Source organism: Calidris pugnax, unplaced genomic scaffold (genome assembly GCF_001431845.1).
Source record: "Calidris pugnax isolate Ruff unplaced genomic scaffold, ASM143184v1 scaffold70, whole genome shotgun sequence".
NCBI lineage: Eukaryota > Metazoa > Chordata > Aves > Charadriiformes > Scolopacidae > Calidris > Calidris pugnax.
This window is the reverse complement of record NW_015090862.1, coordinates 4,723,194-4,740,315: the sequence shown is the minus strand read 5'-3', so window position 1 is coordinate 4,740,315 and position 17,122 is coordinate 4,723,194. Positions and strand designations below refer to the sequence as shown.

Sequence of the window (17,122 nt, the reverse complement as noted above, 5' to 3'; positions counted from 1 at the left end):
AACAAACAAATTAGGATATTTCATCACAAGAACATACCACGTTTTGCTAAAGGACTACATTTGAAAAAACGAGCTTAAAATGAGCTGAAAAATCACTTCTTGTGCTGGGCAAGTTATAAGGTTTTTACTTCCAACTCTGGGGGCCAATTGAAAAGAATAACAAACAGTGAATAACAACACTCTCTGGAAGTAAGGAAATGGCTACTGAGATGCTGTTCAGAGGGACTCGGAAATACACTGTTATTCTGACTTTCCTGCAATACCCTGGGATATTGTAATGGCCACAACAACCAGGCTTTAGGAAGGACTTCTGTACATACCTCTGGTTTTAAAATCTTCCCGTATACTATAGTTTATCTTTGCTAATAAGATTAAACAATACTTCAGTTTTAAAAGGCTATTCTATCTAACATTGGTTAACAACTCAAAAAAAGAAACAATTGATGTATTAAATAGTCTGATTTTGATGTTAAGACAAAACTTCTCTTTGATGTATTTTTAGTGTTAACGGATGTGACTGCATTTTATATATTGAGAACTTCTAATTAATGCTACTTGTGGTTGCCTTACATAACATTGTAAGTGGTTAAAGAGCAAGAAGTGAGAAATACCTCACCATACATATTTAATTTTTTATTTCAGGTAAACCTGTCTCTTTTGTATTCTTTACTTTGTCTGTAAGTAATTTTTATTATTTTTGTTATAGCAACATTTTCTATCTTCTGTTTCTAAGAATAAGGTAAACTGAAAATATTAACCAGAAACAATGGTCCTGGGAACAAAATAGATCATGTTTTTTAACACAAGGATATTCTTGTTCTGGTACTGCAGCAAAATGTCCAACAGAGGGTGACAGAGACCATAAATACACTTAAACTAGCTGACCTTAAAAAAATAAAAATAATGTGCATTTAAGGAAGAGACACCTACTACAAAGATTTGAATAAGCTTCATTACTCAGGAAACACTTTCAGTTAACTGTAAATGTTGAGGACTTTTCAGAAAAATATTCTCTTAAGCATCTGACAGTACAAAAGTTAAATTATTTGATTCTCTATTTATTACATCCTTCAGCTACATCCATGGTCACTCTACAATGTGTAATATCACTGTTAAGTAAAATTATTTTATTTATTTTTAATAGCTTTACTGCCTTCACAAGTGAGATACAAAATCTCAGAGTCCGAGGAGACAGGCAATATATGCAACTTAATATTTCATTTGTGTATCAGATTAATTCATCCGTAAATCATAGGAAGTGTAAGATCTTACACAGAGAGCAGATGAAATAGGAACAAGATAAGTAATTTTAATATAGATGAATCTATCCTGAAACATCAATCTCCCTCAAATGCAAACAGGCTATTGACTATTTGAAGGTAAATTTTCACCAAAGATGTAGCGCTGAAATCACTGAAAAAAGACTGACTCAATAACGATAGTGTTTCAAAGCACCGTGAAGCTGGAATACTGTATTTTTCTTTAGTTTGATATATATACCTGTGAATACTCCCTCAAACACTAACTCAAAACTTTGAAACAAATAAAAATAGCGTGTGTAACTGTTGCACAGTTAAACACATCAAGTCTCTTTCAGCTGACATCCATCTGACAGTTACTGAGACTGTGAGTAATGAATGATGAGTGCGTTGCTACAGATCAAAAGAACTCAACACAAGAAGCTGGGAAATGTCTGAATGAAGTTCCTCTTCAGAAGAAAAATATAAACCTTTTAATATTTTAGCCAGACATGTCTCCCAAGGCCTTTCACACAAGCACAGTTAATACCAGTGTATATGAGGGCTCTGCCAACTACCTCACCTTCTCCACCTCCCACCCTCATTCCACTTCGCTGTCGTGAGAACCACTACAAAGCACAGAATAACAAGTGTCTTTACCTGCTCTCTCTTGGCTTCCTCGTGGTAATTTATTGCTTATAAGGCACTCAGCACCAGTACAGAATTTAACTCTTAAGAATTATAGACTACATCACTTCACGAAACATTAAGTAAGGATCACTGAGGAACGGTTTAAATTGACACCGAGATCTTGATTTTTAAGTCTATTTTCAATGCCATAAGAAAAAAGGAAGGAAAAAACCCCAGTCAAACAAAAAAAACCACTACAGCCTAGGAACCCCAAGCCTTAAGAGAAGGCTAAGGGAAGATGTTACTGATGTCAACATCTAATGGGAGGGAGGGTAACAGAGCAGATAGAGCCAGATTCTCAGAGATGTGCACCGCTAGGTTGAGAGACCAAGGGCACAAGCTGCAGTATGAGGAATTTCAGAGGAATACTAGGAAAAAGATTCCACTGTGATGTTGTTCAAATACTAGAACAGGTTCAAAACTGAACCTGGAAAAGGCCATGACAGCTGTCTGACAGAGAGAGCCCTGTTCTCAGTAGGGAGCTGAACTACATGGTCTTCCTAGGTACCTTACAAGCTGAATTATTCCACAGTTCTATCAATCCCAAGTTACATATTCTCAGTGAGGATTCACAACCTGCTGTTTGTTTACGTGCAGCTTTGGGAATTGGCATTCTACACGGCAATGGGTGACTCAGAATTCAGTACACTCTCTTACTAGGCTGCTGAAGACTTGCCTTTCCTTTCTATCCCAGACTTCCAACACAGTATAGACTTTTGCAACTGCACAGCACTGGGAGAATACAACAGCTGGTATACTAAACCTGTTTTTCAGAGTTTGAGTGACAGATCAGAACTGTAATTAAAACAAATTTCTGGCCCTTTCTGAATTGGTTTGTGATCAAGGAAAGCTTTAAAGAATAATCAACTTCACACAGCTCTATCATCTATAAAGAAAATTCAAAGTTATGGCTTTGCTTGCACTAAGAAATACAGAACAGAAAGATACATGGCATTGTCCAGATGTGCACAAATAAGAGGAATCTGGACACACAGAGGAAAAGGTTGTAATCATAAGTTATTTCCTCTGGCAAACCAACAATTTAAACTGAACCTGACCTTTCACTATTTGAGTTCATGAGTCACATCTGACCCACTTCTGCTTCTTTTACCAATATATACGGGAAATATCAGCCAAGTGTCAAATGCCCCCTGCTAGGAAATTATTTCTTCCACTAACCTTAGTTGAAAGATTACAAACTTTTTTTTCCTAAACACCGTAACATTTTGTTTAAAATTGCTATAATCTTGCAGAAAGCAGTGTATTTGTTCATTACAAAGGGAATTCACACACCAGACTGCAAAAAGTCAACACAGTAGCTCCTTCTGAACCCTTGAAAAATAACCATTCATTCAAGTATCTTCTAAGAGAACATCAGTGCTGAGTAAATGGACAGCCATTAAGACCTGATTTGTAAAAATGGCAAACATGTATCAATCTGAAAAGTTACACTAACACCAGCTAAAAAGCAATCAAAATAAACACGTAACTGAACAAACCATTATGTTGCAGACTGAAAAAAAATATCTCCAGTCTAAAGTTTAATCAAAGAAAGATATTATAGTTCTCTCTTATTTAAGCTTCAAATCTTTTTGTTCTGATCCTTTCATGAAGTCTCTTCTGTAGAAAGCTATATATGTGGAAGAAGCTCACTGAAAGTCACCTTAATTGTGGCCAGAATACCTTCTGAATCCAGCCTTTCAGCATTCTGTCTTAGTAGATAGAAACATTAGTTGAGACATAAAACCTGTAGTAATAAAAGTTAACATTTTTCACATCCACTTCAAAAAAATAAAGGGGCAGATGACACCATGTCAGAGGTACAGTGGTCTCAACCTCCTAGAGGACTTGGAGCCATCACAGAGCACCTGGAGGTGGAGCTGCCCGAGGCAGCAGCCATACCTTGCACTGCCCGGCCACGCAGATGGCAGTCCCGTTCTGGTCGCAGGGCGTCCCATCGATCACCTGCTCGGCCTGTCGCACGTAGAACCGGTAGCCGATGGCACGGCAATTCAGCTCACACTTCTGACTTCCTTTCACTGGGGAAAGAGAGAAAAGTCCCCGTTATAATGACCGCAGCAGCACTTTTCAAAAGGAACAGCCCATCGAAGTAATGCTAAGGTCTGAGAGGAAGAAACAAGTAGGCAAACCGAATGCAATGTGAATGGCTACAGCAACGCATGGTGACTAAAACCAATTCCCAGGTAAGCATTCCAACGTGCCCAATGAAAATTAAAACAGTAATTCAGTTTTTAATGACAGATGCTATCCTAAATGACCAAGAATTATTATTTTTATAAAAATTTTGCCAAATTTAGTCTTCTTAAAACATAAGTTGTTATGACAGTTTGTAACTCCTAAGTGTCAGAAAAATTACACTGTAATCAGAAAGATGTGCATGAAGTTAAACTCACATATAGTCACCAGTCAGCTCACATCAAATAAGCACACTAACGTTTAGCATTAAGTAAGACATAAAACAAACTACATGCAAAATAAAAAAAAAAAATCCATTCTTTTTTCCTCTTAGTTTTTACAACTTGCGCTTTTTTACAAGTTGCACTTTAGTAACTATTCCTTAGTTCAAGAGAAAAGTAAGAAAATAACAATTCTTTGATTCTTGAAAATATATACAACGCACTGTTATTCAAAGCTTTATGATCTCTGTTGACACACAAAAGCCACTGAACTCTGGGTGAGAAGAACACAGAAGACAAGAAAAAGTTATCTTTTGTAAAAAGCTGTTACTTAAACAGATAAGGCCCAACACTCCACACATCTTATGCTCTCAAGTTTGTTAACACATTTGTGTAGTCTTTCTATTTCAAATCATCGGTCAGGCTGGAGTTGCACACAGTTCATTACCCCCAGTTGCCAACTGAAATAACAACACCTTCAGCTTCTTTCCAACCATTACACAGTGGTGTTGAGGGACAAACAGAACTCCTTGTTCTTTTGACAAGACTTTCCTCACTGCCATAATCAAAAACTAGAATTACCCCGACTTCACCAAGCTTCAGCTCATACCCTATAACATAACTGAAACCCCCTGTTCAATCCATCAAAGGAGACACTACACACCATAGTTAGCTGCTAAAACATGGTATTCCCAGGATTTCCTACTTCATCTAAGTGTATATTTGAATCTTTTGAATCTGTATTTGAATAAGATATAACAAATAGCCAAAGTAAATACATGCAATTATTTCAGATATATTTAGCACTGTTAAAGTAACAAACTTTCAGTTCCACTTAAATTATCCCTGTGCAGACACAGGATTAGTGCTGACCAGTTCTGAAATTCAGGACCTCAGATTTCCCCTCACACAGCTATTTAACTGCCACTCATACACATCATCTATTTCAACTGGCAATCTTTTGATAAAATCCTCAAAATCCTCTCCTAATTTTAAGTAAGGTCAAAGATCTGTTTACCTCATTCCCTTTTCACAGAAGCTATGCATGCCATGCTCAACTAGGTAATTTTTCCAGTGTCAACTTTTTTAAGATAGGTTCATTAGCTTATCATTCCAAGGACTTGCTGCACTTAGTTATTTAAAAAAAAAAAAAAAAAAGTGTAAGGTATTTCCTGCAGTTCAATCTCCAAGTATAACAGTTAGTTTTAATGATAAACTGAGCATTATTCTTAGCAGCTTAGTCACTTCACACATGACTGTTTTCAGAATTCTCAAATAAATATCATCCAGCTTTAGTGATTTCATTACCAATGAAATCAACTTATCCTTTTCTGTGCCTGAAAGTGTCCTATTTTTATAACCTGCAACACTAGCCATCAAGCAGCACCTCCACAGTGTACATTTTCTTATCTTTCCATTCCTTAAAATCAAGTCAAACTAGCCATTTAGGGTTTGAGAACTGTCCTTATCTTCTGTGTTGATTCCCTTTAGGTCAAAGTATCCTGAAGCCTCACCTTCCTGTACTCTTCCTCCTCTTAATATCTCTCATTTAGTTTTCATCCTTTAAAATAATTATTCTTGAAATTCTCAGCTTGCCTTCTAGATCCCAATAAAAGTTTTGTGCTACTGAGAAAGATGAAGAAATTAACTGCTGAAGCATGGTATTTTTTCCTGGACCTATCTCTTCCTTTATTTATGATTTGACAGGTAAGCTGACTGCTTTGCTACCACAGCATATTAACCACAAGCAGACTGAGATTACTCGTGCTGTAAAATATGACTCCTAACTTTTGACTTCCATTCTTTCTTACTGGGAACTGTTCCTGCCCATGCAAAAAAAAATAATATTAAAACAGCCACTGATTTTGACCAGTACCCAGAAAGAAAAAAAAAAGAAAAAAAAAAATCAAAAATCAAGCTTTAACAATTAACATATACCAGAATAAAAGTTTGTATGAGCATCTCACCCTATAGCCTTTTGGCCTTCAATATTCATATTATTTTGATGAGCAACTGTAAAGCACTGCCTTAGTAAGTATTATACCAAATGCTACTACCTAAAGACAATGTTCCCAGATGCCAAAGTTCTGAAAAAAAAATTTCATCTAAAAAGAGCAAAATCTGCTAACTGAATTGTGCCTATTGAACATAAGACGTTTCTCATTAGGAATTTATGTAAGCATCGTGTATTTACTATGCATAAATTACAGCAGAACAAACACATTTTAGAATTCCCTTGTAAAACAAGATACCACACTAGTAAAAAGTACCGCACTGCCTATTAATCTCACATGTATCTTGACACCCTCCCTTACCCAGTATTTTTGCCACAACTCTTAAGTTTTTATAGTTTAAGCCATAGGTCAAGCTACACTATTGGCTTGGCAACTGGACGTAAAATGTCAATTAAACAATGAGCTGTGAAGCGATTGATTCCACACAGGCAACGTGTTTTAGTACTATGTCATCTGATCCCAGACTTTACAAAAGGATCTATCTGACCTCAGGGAACAGAGTAAAGCTTCTAGGTGAAGACCTTCCAAACTAGCTGGCAGCAAGACACATTTCCACTCAAAAATGGGCTCTTTTTAAGGGTGACAGAGTTACTAAGTCAGTTCGCTATAAACACACTGTTTTAGATGTCTTCCTAATGCATTTGCTTTTCATTCTCATGCCCACCTCAGTACAACCGAGTCATTGCAGAAATTCTCACCTTACCCTACCTTATTAAATAGCAAACTTGGGTGAAATTTAATGCTACCGCCCAGGGCCTGCCAGACGTATTCATTATTGATTTAAGTGAAGGAGGTGCCTTTAGTAAATAATCCTGGTAATATGTAATGTTTGATTTTCATTTTACAGACTGAAAAAGTATCTAAATCAAAAAAATCAGTACATTTCTTATAACGTCTGTACCAAACCAGCCTTAACTACCTCATGGATATCCTGGGCTTGCCTAAGCTGCAAGACTTCGGAGTTTTTCTCAGGTCCTCCACTGAAACTTAGCTTCCACCTTTCCTTATGAGGAACAAGGCCCAGGCAGGTGAGAATGGGACCACAGCACGGTTCTGCAACTTCCCAACTCACCAGTAAGGGTACCGAGACCTCATGTTTAATTAAAAATGGCACCTGTTTTGCATCACAGACCAGATAAAGCAGTGAATCTACCATAAACTAATCCTTTTACATGTTCTACCAAGACACAAAAGCCCTGCAGATGGGCACTAATTCAGAAATCATTACCCTTCCAGGCAGACAAAACCTGTCTACTACAGGAGTAACAGCATTAAGTACAAAACCCACCCTGCCCTCCAGTTAATCTGTCCTATTCATTGATGCACTAAAATTCACACACAGAGTGTATTTTGCATTGCACATGTGCTGACAAATATGTGTAAAACAGGAAAAAGAGGAAACATGACTTTCTGAAGTGCTATTTATCAAGTTCACATAGTAAGCCATAGTCAGAATGAACGCAAAAGTGGAGGAGTAGGGGCAACCCATACATTGTTATAGGTGCTTTTATTCTCCTAAGAGTGATCTAATCAAACTTAAATCACAATTAGATATCAATACAATTAATTTCCCCTAAACAGCCTGTTTAGAATCACAGAATGGTTTGGGTTGGAAGGGACCTTAAAGATCATCCAGTTCCAAGCCCCTTGCCCTGAGCTGGGACACCTCCCATTAGACCCGGTTGCTCCAAGCCCCCTCCAGCCTGGCCTTGAACACCTCCAAGGATGGAGCATCCACAGCTCCTCTGGGCAACCTTGTTCCAGTGTCTCACCAACCTCACAGTAAAGAATTTTTTCCTAATATCTAACCTAAATCTACCCTACAGATTCCAGTTCAGTACAAGTTTGAGAAGAAAAATTAAACTGTGCAACCCACCCACACATTTTTTTTAAAGGGAAAAAAGGAGATTTAGAGGTTACCACTTTACAACCAGTGGCTGGAGCTGAAACCAGGTCTTCAGCAACACCTCAGTCTGAGGCCTCTTCCCTGACCTGGCTGAGAGGCAAGACAGAGCCGCAGTACAAACAGGCGTGGGGAAGCTGTCCTCCCGCAGGGTTCACAGACTGACACTCAAAGAGCAATCCTAAACTACTTTTAATCCCACTATTAGGAAAACACAGGTTTGTATGAGCCCCTGACATGCTCCTGGTGGAAGGCGCCACTGGGGCCGGTCAGCTGCTGTGGGAAAATTCCCAGCATCGTTACACAGCGCTGGAAATAACGACTGCCTCGTGCCCTGGCACAAGAGGTGCAACAGCCACTCTGTATCAGAACGCTGCATAATTTTACTCTCATCCCACATTGATCTTGGCCCATTTAATGAAATTCACTGATTTCATTAAATGAAAGTGTGAGAAACTACCATCCTCAAAAAATACCCCACCCAAATCTCAAACCCGTGCACGTTCAAGAAAGCAGAAAGTCACCAATTTAGAAACATTCCTACTTGCGGGAGCTTTTGAATAGATCTGTTTGCATTTCATTGAGAAAGCGTATTTCCAAATGTTCAGACTTTACTGAAAGAGAGTTCTCCAGCTCAATTAAGCGCATTGCTCCCTATGCCATGCCCAGAGGCACACAGCTGGAGCCCACAAAGAGCGTGGCTTGCATCAAAGATCCCCCAAATGAAACTTGCTATCCCTGGGTGCTGGTCAAGGCCGACACAACCCTTATGAAAAGGCGGCAGAGGCCACACCAGAGCATGTGCAGGGTGTGCTTGTGGACTTCAAGTCAGCTATCTCCCTTCCTTCAGCTTCCTCTTCTATCTTCACCCACCTCTGGCCCTAGGAGATGAGGTGGGGAGAGGAACAGGCAGAGTGGATGGACAGGCCAGGCTGGTGGCAGAGCTACTCCGTGGTGAGCTTGAAGAGATACAAAAAGAGCTCAACAGGCAGCTTGCCAATGCAAGGAATTTCAATCTAATGATATTCTTAGGAAAAAATGTTACAAGAAAGAGCATTCCAACTGCAATATATTTGCTAAATAATGTATTCTGCTCTTCAAAGGGAAATTAAAAATAGCCACAGAATCAAAAAACCCCAGGAAATAATGTGCAAATCAAATCAAAATGCAACTAATCAGTTAACTAATGATGTTGCACACAACTGCACACTGACTGCCCTTACAAAATGCAGCGAGTTTCTCCTTTTTGTTTCAAGTCCTGAGACTGCAAGCAGCTTGGAGCATGTACAGTGTCCTACTGCACACACATTAACTCTCCCACCACAGAGAACACTAGCTGTAGGTGCAACCAAAATAAATTATACAGAAAAGAAACTTCACATTCCCTGTGCCATGAGGTAGGGACTGGGACATTCAAACTCTCCTTGATGGTTCCTCAGTTCAATTCTTAATTTAGTGTGAGATTCAGACTCCCCGTTGTTATCTATGTAGCAGTTCTAGTTCTCCACAGAACATTACACAATGCTTTTACCATTTGTCAGTTTTGTAAGTTTGCCTCAACATCTAAAAATAGTTAATAACAAGCTCTGCAATTTGAGAAACATGCCTTAAGGGTGCCCATAGAGAAGTGGCATGCACACTCTTGGCAAGCAAATAACACATTCATGCTAATGCTACATTATGGGATTAAGCGAATTTAAATTAGGCTGTGTGCACACTGCCTTGTAAAGGCAACCTCAGTGCTCCTCTGTGACGAGCCAAAATACACTCACCCACCATGTGTCAGAACCGATTGTTCCAGGAACAAGTTGTCTCCACATAGCTCAGTTATTTTCAGGGCCTAGCTTGCCATGGGCTGTAATTCAGTATTTACTCACCAAAAAAGCTACGAATCTGCTTTACAGGCAGTGTAATGGGGCACAGCAGACACTGGAAAAACTTTTAAGGGATGTGCTCGTGTCCATCCATGTAACATCTGCTGTAGCTAAAGCTCACCAATGCTGTAGGATTCTGGGGACAGACTTGCAGGTTACGGACACTCCTCGTTACGCCACAGGGCCTTGGCAGGGCCAAGGGAAAAGGGTGCAGTGACGAGCCTGGCACCTCTCTTTACACCTATGTTAGTAAAGCTACAGTAAGTCTACAGGCTGATGTCATCTAAATGAAGCGATGGTCTCTTCCATTCAGGAGATGTAATTTAGTAATTATTGTATTCACTAAGGCAGAACTTACCATTTCGTGAAACCAAAGTTTCAAAGGTTCCATTTGCATATAGGAAGTACTTTATGACACACTTACATGCAGGGAAACAAGGACGGGTCCAACGCACTAGCAGCAGCTAGTTGTCTTGCACTCTGCTGGGGCTGCAGCTGCACTGCAGGCTTTGGAGTGACACACCGTGCCAGACACAGACCCAAACCTGACAATTCCATACTCAAAACTATCCACCAGTGCTCACCTGTGGGGCTTGGCGGGGATGACAAGTGTTGCTATAGTACTAAATGTAGGCAATTTTGTTTATCCAGCTTCCTACAGGAGGAGGAAAATGTGTAGGAAACAATAGCACATTCCCTACGAAGCTTTCAAGAAAGCAGAACTACTTTATTTAAGATTTGACTGCTCAGGATAACAGACTGCGTTGGTCAGGTATCAGTACTGGAACACTACTTGCAGTTTTGCCATTTAGCAATGGAGGCTCCCAGCTCCTCAGCACAAAACTCCTCCTGACTCAGGCTGGGTTTCCACCAATGGACAGTTACATGTTTTTGAAGTAGCCAGGAGGAGTAATGTTTTTTGCAGCAGTTACCTGTTGCCAGATTTCTAAATAACAATATGCAAACGTTTTCCAGGAAATCATTATCATGCAGCTATATTTGGTCTTTCCAACAGAAATACTAATGTGGTGCGATCTGTTTTATTTGAGTCTTTTTTTGATACTTTTTCCTTATTAGGCTTGGGAACATCTCTTGACAATAACCAGAAAGAGTTGTGTTTATTTTTCACTTTGTCCCTTTCAGTTCTGTTAACTTCTTAGAAACTTTTATTACTCTGGCTCGGATTTTTTTTCAAAAATAATTTTCCACTCTTCATTCCAGTGATAGAAGAGCATTCCTTTTTCTTTCTTAACTTCCACTTTTCATTTTCTCATATAATGAAGATGCTTATTACTTCATCTTGTCTCAACAACTTAACATATATTTAAAATATTTTCTGCACCGGGGTTCAGAAATTAAGTTAAAAAATGTTCAAGCTTTTAAAAGGAAACTTCAAGTACATTTTAACAAATATGAAGCCCAAAAGGAAAATATCATTCAAACAAACTCTTCACCTTTACCTGAATATACCACAGTTTGTTCTACTCCCAGATCCAGTGAATCCTACGTTAAATAGTCATGGGGAACTACTACTGAATAGATTCAGTGAAGATTTTTCTTCAGTTAACAGAAATATTTCTGAAAGGCCCCGATATTCCATAATCTTGTCCTCATAGTTATCATTTATGGCAATAAGAAACTTGCAAAAGTTGTCATTTACTCCAATTTTCTTGGTTTCTCCATTCCTCCTGAATCCCTTTGTCATTAAAAAAATCTATTAATGCTACCTTACAGATTTACTGTCATCCAGTAAAAATAGCTGGAAAGTTGATTATTATTCCCCAATGAAATTAAAAGAAACCAACTAGAAAGAAGTAATTCATAAAAACACACACATTCAAGTCTCTCTTGACCAGCTGGACATCTGGAAATCAGCAAAAGGTCTAAGTTGGATGTGCTTTTATGAGATTTCTTTTTATTCCGACTGCCTAAAAATTTGTCTTAACATAGTATGAATGTTTTACCTGGGCCCTGCTGTTAAAGGAGAGGAATGTAGGTATGTGGGAAACCATGATATTTAATAAAAGCTTCTGAGCTGTCCACAATGAGCTCAGTCACATCTGCCATTTTGAGTTATTTCTACAAGAGTGAGAAATCCAAAGAGCTGCTTCAACAACCTTCAAAGGTTTTTTTTCTTTCTTTTACAGTATGTAGAAATAGTGATAACTCCTACAATGAGGAATTTTGCACAGTAACAGTAGCATAACCATTCTATGGCATAAACGTCAGGCATTTACCCCATGAACGGCAGAGGATCATTATCAGAATATGTACTTTTCTGCTCTGGTTACAGCTTTTACAGGCACCGGGGAAATCCTACAAATGTAATTATTGAGCGATAATTAAACAAAGCATCTATAAACAATTGTGCCTGCTTCAAATCACTTCATATTGCAAGGTGGCCAGTCTTTTCCAGTTGAGGGCGTTACTGTATCCTCCAATCATGGTGGAAGCCTGGTCAAAGGCTTTGGAAAACCACAACACAACTCTCAATTCCTTGTCTTTGCTGTTTCTTTGTTAACAATAATGTTTTTCAATCAATGCTCAAAAGTGAGTTTTTCATTTGAAGTTTAAATCAATACATACATATTTGCCTACAAAAACCTTAAAATGTGTTGGCTCATAACAATTTAAATCTAAACTGTAGCCGTCGATGTGCTGTTGGCCTCAGTTCAGCAAAGCACTTCATCAGGTGGTTTATGTGAGTACCTGAATAGTAAGTGCTGCTGGCGTCAGTAGAACGGCCACAAGTTTATGTTTAACAGTGGCTCAAGGCCAGTACCCCTTTAAATGACATGGCCAGGTAAGTAGTTTCTTCTACAGACCTTAGTTTTTACTGTGTTGCATTTGGAACTCTTTTCTGAATTTAAAGGCAAAAAAAAACCCCAAACCCTCCTAACAATGCCTGTTTTCACATCAGCCTTTCATTTGTTAGGCAGTCAGAACCCCAAAACTACCATTGGCCACTGGATGTCTCCACTGCCCTATGCAAAGATAAAGTCCTCTGCCAGTCAAAGAAAAGTTTTTTTTAAAAGGTATTTATCTGCATTTAGAAACCAGCCCTTACACTTTGTATACAGTGCACAGCAGCCACACAGACCTGCACTCAGCCCCTCAAGAGATGGCCCCAGAGATGGCAGTTTCACATGGACTGCACTTCTGGGGAAGCTTTGAAGAACAGCTACCAGCATCCAAAATCCAAATTATAAAAATGTTGCTAGGTAAGTAGAAGAAAACCAAACAGCAGTTGCTTAAGCTCAAAACTTTTTGCTTCCCTTTATATCCAGCAACAGCTAAAATTGTATCAGTAAAATCCTCATAAGATGATGTGTGAAGAACTGTCCATGTCAAGCACAGGTCTTTCTAAAGGGTAGGGAAGTTTAATCCTCACCATTTTACTCTTCTGCTGGTTTAACTGGCTAATTCATATAAATCTGATTAAATCAACCATTTAGTAATTGCATGGTTTGCCATCCACCAGAAACTGTTTAGAATTTGATGGAAGATGCCTTCTCTTGCAGGGATACTATAAAGAATTTATTAAAAATAAAATTAAAGTATTTAGGGAATATATTATTAAAGCCCAAACTACTGAGAAAAAAAAATAATTGCAACTAATCTTAACAGTCTAGTTTTCCAGCCAGATTATTTATTTATTTTTTTTAATTCTGGCATGCATCAGACAAGCAAACCTGCTACATGCAGGGTGATTTCCCATCTGGAAAATCGCATGAAGTGCTTCATCCCATGAAGTGCTGACCACTTTCTGAGGGAAGCTGAGAGCTATCAGCCCCAACTGCTATTAGCTTAGCATATTCTGAAAGGAGATACTGCTCTCTGTCTGTCTTTAAAATGTGAAAGAACTGAGTATTTCTATTTGACTCTGCTAGAAACTTACCTGCCTCTGAAATCTCAGCTGGCATCCAAATGTGTATTTTGAAATATGACTGTATTTTCATCAGCACACTGGTAGCCAAAAAAATATTTGCAAATATAAAATTGTTGTATAAAATCAACACTTTGGCAAGTAAATATACCTCCAAATCCCGCCTTCAGACTTTCCACAGAGCGCTGGGCCACTTTCATTCAGATCAGTTCTGCTGAAGAAGGACGTCATGTCACACTTCAGAATAATAAATGCCAAAGGTAGATGGGAAGAAAGGAGATTCAAGTTTGGGCTTGTGAAGCCCCCAGCAACATTCCAGACAAAAGCTTTCAGTCATCTCTTAAGGGAGTATATTTATGCTCGCAAAGTCTTGGAAGTCTCTCTCCTATTAAAACATGAACTCTGTACTTGAACACTAAAAAATCCCAAAGTTTCATATGCTTTTCATAAAAAGGCCAGGAGTATAATATCCAGATACCCAGTATATAATAAAACTCCTAACAAGGATCCACGGGTCCACAAGAAAGTCTTGCCTCATGTTTGTGTTCCAGGAGAATTTTCCTGTATACTAATGGCACATTTTTCCATACATAAGGAGTAACTCCTCGCTGAAGAGCATCCTCACCTCTCATTGCTATGGGGACAAAATAATCACCCAGCAGCAGCAGGAGGGAACAGTGGATGGTGCTCCTTTTTGCCATCAAGCTCCTGGACAACACACGACAGCTCTCACTGACTAGTTTTGTTGCATGATTGGCAATGGATCTTTACTTCCTTTCTTAAACAGAACTTGCTCTGAAAAGTTCAGCTTCCATTAAAGTCAAAATGCTTTCTGAAGTTATTTTTCTCTGAGTGATTTTGCTCGGGATAGGGGGAAGGAAGAAATCTAACATTTTATGTTTGAAAATAAAAATTGTTACAGCATTACTTGTAAGAAATGATGACATAGTATCTTTTTAAAATTTTAGTATATAGGAATCAACTTTCATTTTACTTTAGTTACACAACTCAGAGACAATAATAATCTTTTCAGTCATCTCAAACCCCATTTTTCTCAGTTTCTTTAAACAGACTGAATTTGCCAAAATTTCCCAGACAAATCACTTTGGATCAACCTATAATAATCCACGTTACCCCTATTTTCTCCAGGGGAGGCAGTGACTCTGAAACACATCTTTTTTTTTTTCCCACAAATTCATTTCTGGTCTGATTCACATACTACAAATAATTTCATATCTCTCTGATAACTTCATCATTTGCAGTTTTCAATGCAACAGGAAAATGGCAGCTTTGATGAATACACACTTAAAATCCACTACCTGTGGCTGGACAAACTAAATGAAGTCACAGTTGACTCAAGGAGAGGCTGGATGGAGCTTTGAGTGACCTGGCCTAGTGGGAAGTGTCCCTGCCCACAGCAGGGGTTTGGAACTGGAATTAATCACCTTTAAGGTCCCTGTTCTAGGATTCTATGATTTACACAATCTGAGAATAAGCCACCTTTTTAAAATCATAATTATTAAAAGTTTGCAAAAGTTGAGCAATATTATTGTCTTCAGAAGCAAACTGTTGGTAAAATAAGTTTTTGTGAAAAGCTCCAGTACGACAAGAGGAGACAGTCATTACGGAGAAAGGATGGCAGGCAGATTCTTTAATAGCATACATTTGTGTGTGCTGACAACATTACAGAATACCTAAAGGGCAAAGCACAGTAAGAGGTTTAAAACTGGGGGAGAAGACCCAGTAAATCAGCCTGATTGTTTCAGAGCCTACAAAAAAGCCCTGATGTATTTTGCTTCTCAGCGAGGCCCAGTTACGCTGCTGAGGAGCCAGGGATTCCACACAGGCCTCAACCCCACACGCTGTTTTGTCACTCAGTGTATCCCTACTACACCCATCACCTGTGCGTACATTAATGCAAATATAATCATGTATAATGAACTACCTTTTACTTACATTCAGCTAAGCTGCTTTCCTGCTCCTGTACAGGAGGAGAGGCAGCTCCGTACGTGATTGAAGACACTGCACCCCGGGGAGCGCGGGGCCTGGCACAAGCAGGCAAGGGCCTTGGGAAGGCCTGGTGTCCCCGTCCCACAGCTCGGAGAGGAGCCATCCCCTCTGCCACCCAGAAGGGGTCTCCAACGGAAAGAAAGCTCTTTATATACGTGGATGGGCAAAGCAAGAGAAGAGACTAGATCCCTTTTTTTAAGCCTTTATAACTGAGGATTCTTTGCTGCGGAGCACCACCCAGAAATGACCACCTGAGGAGTCGCTGCAGAAAGAACAAAACCAAAACAAGCAGCAGCTGAAAGTCAGCCCCACACCGACTGTCACTGTCCCTCATTCAATATGTTCTGACTGAGCCTTACACACTTAGGTATTAAGTTAAGTAAAATAATGACTATGGGGTGATGAGTGCTTCTGAAATACTAGAAGACACTTGTACTTATTTAAATATTAATACAGATATTATTGGGTCTAAAATGTCCTAAGTGTATTTCTATGGCCTCCTGCCACAGTCCTTTAATAGGCAAATAAATTCTTAAGGATTAGTTAAAACAGTCTGTGCTTTTATTTACATACTCAAAGATATTTATTTCCTACATTCTCATAAATGTTAGTTAAAAAAATGAATGTTCATTAGAACAATGTTTTCACTAGGATGCCAGTGACCTGGAGCTCAGTCAGTTAACTTGAAAGCTGCTTTCTCTGGTAGCAGATAAAGTCCTAAACTTTCAGTGTTTGGGGATTTGGTTTCATGTTACATTTATTTTTAAGACAATTCTTATATAAAGGCTATAATGATCATTGCTGAGACTCAAGATTTCTTAGTAACTTTGCTTTTGATTTTTCTTTTCTTTTTTTTTTTTTTTAAATTTCAGTTTTCCAAGTTTTCTCACTTTGATTGCTAGATGTTAAGTCCCCTGCAGAAAACAGAAAGCTACCGACTCAGTGAGCTAGGATCTGGGAAAATCTAACTGGAAGGCACTGGGAAGCCAGCTACTGCTCCATGGGGCTGGTCTCCACTAGCTCTGATGCTGGCACTGCTCGCCTCTGTGCTCCTCACAACTGCACTTCAAAATAACAAAGATTAAACTC

The 17,122-nt window shown here is 38.9% G+C and overlaps 1 protein-coding gene across 2 annotated transcripts in view; it reads right to left on the bottom strand.

Moving 5' to 3' along the window:
* Positions 1-17,122, bottom strand: part of THSD4 (thrombospondin type 1 domain containing 4) — a 346,399-nt gene that overhangs the window by 169,463 nt on the left and 159,814 nt on the right. For both annotated transcript variants that reach the window (XM_014944678.1, XM_014944679.1), the window contains one exon: positions 3,831-3,967. In XM_014944678.1, coding sequence (XP_014800164.1) covers positions 3,831-3,967 — 137 coding nt within the window. The remainder of the gene's footprint in view (positions 1-3,830; positions 3,968-17,122) is intronic.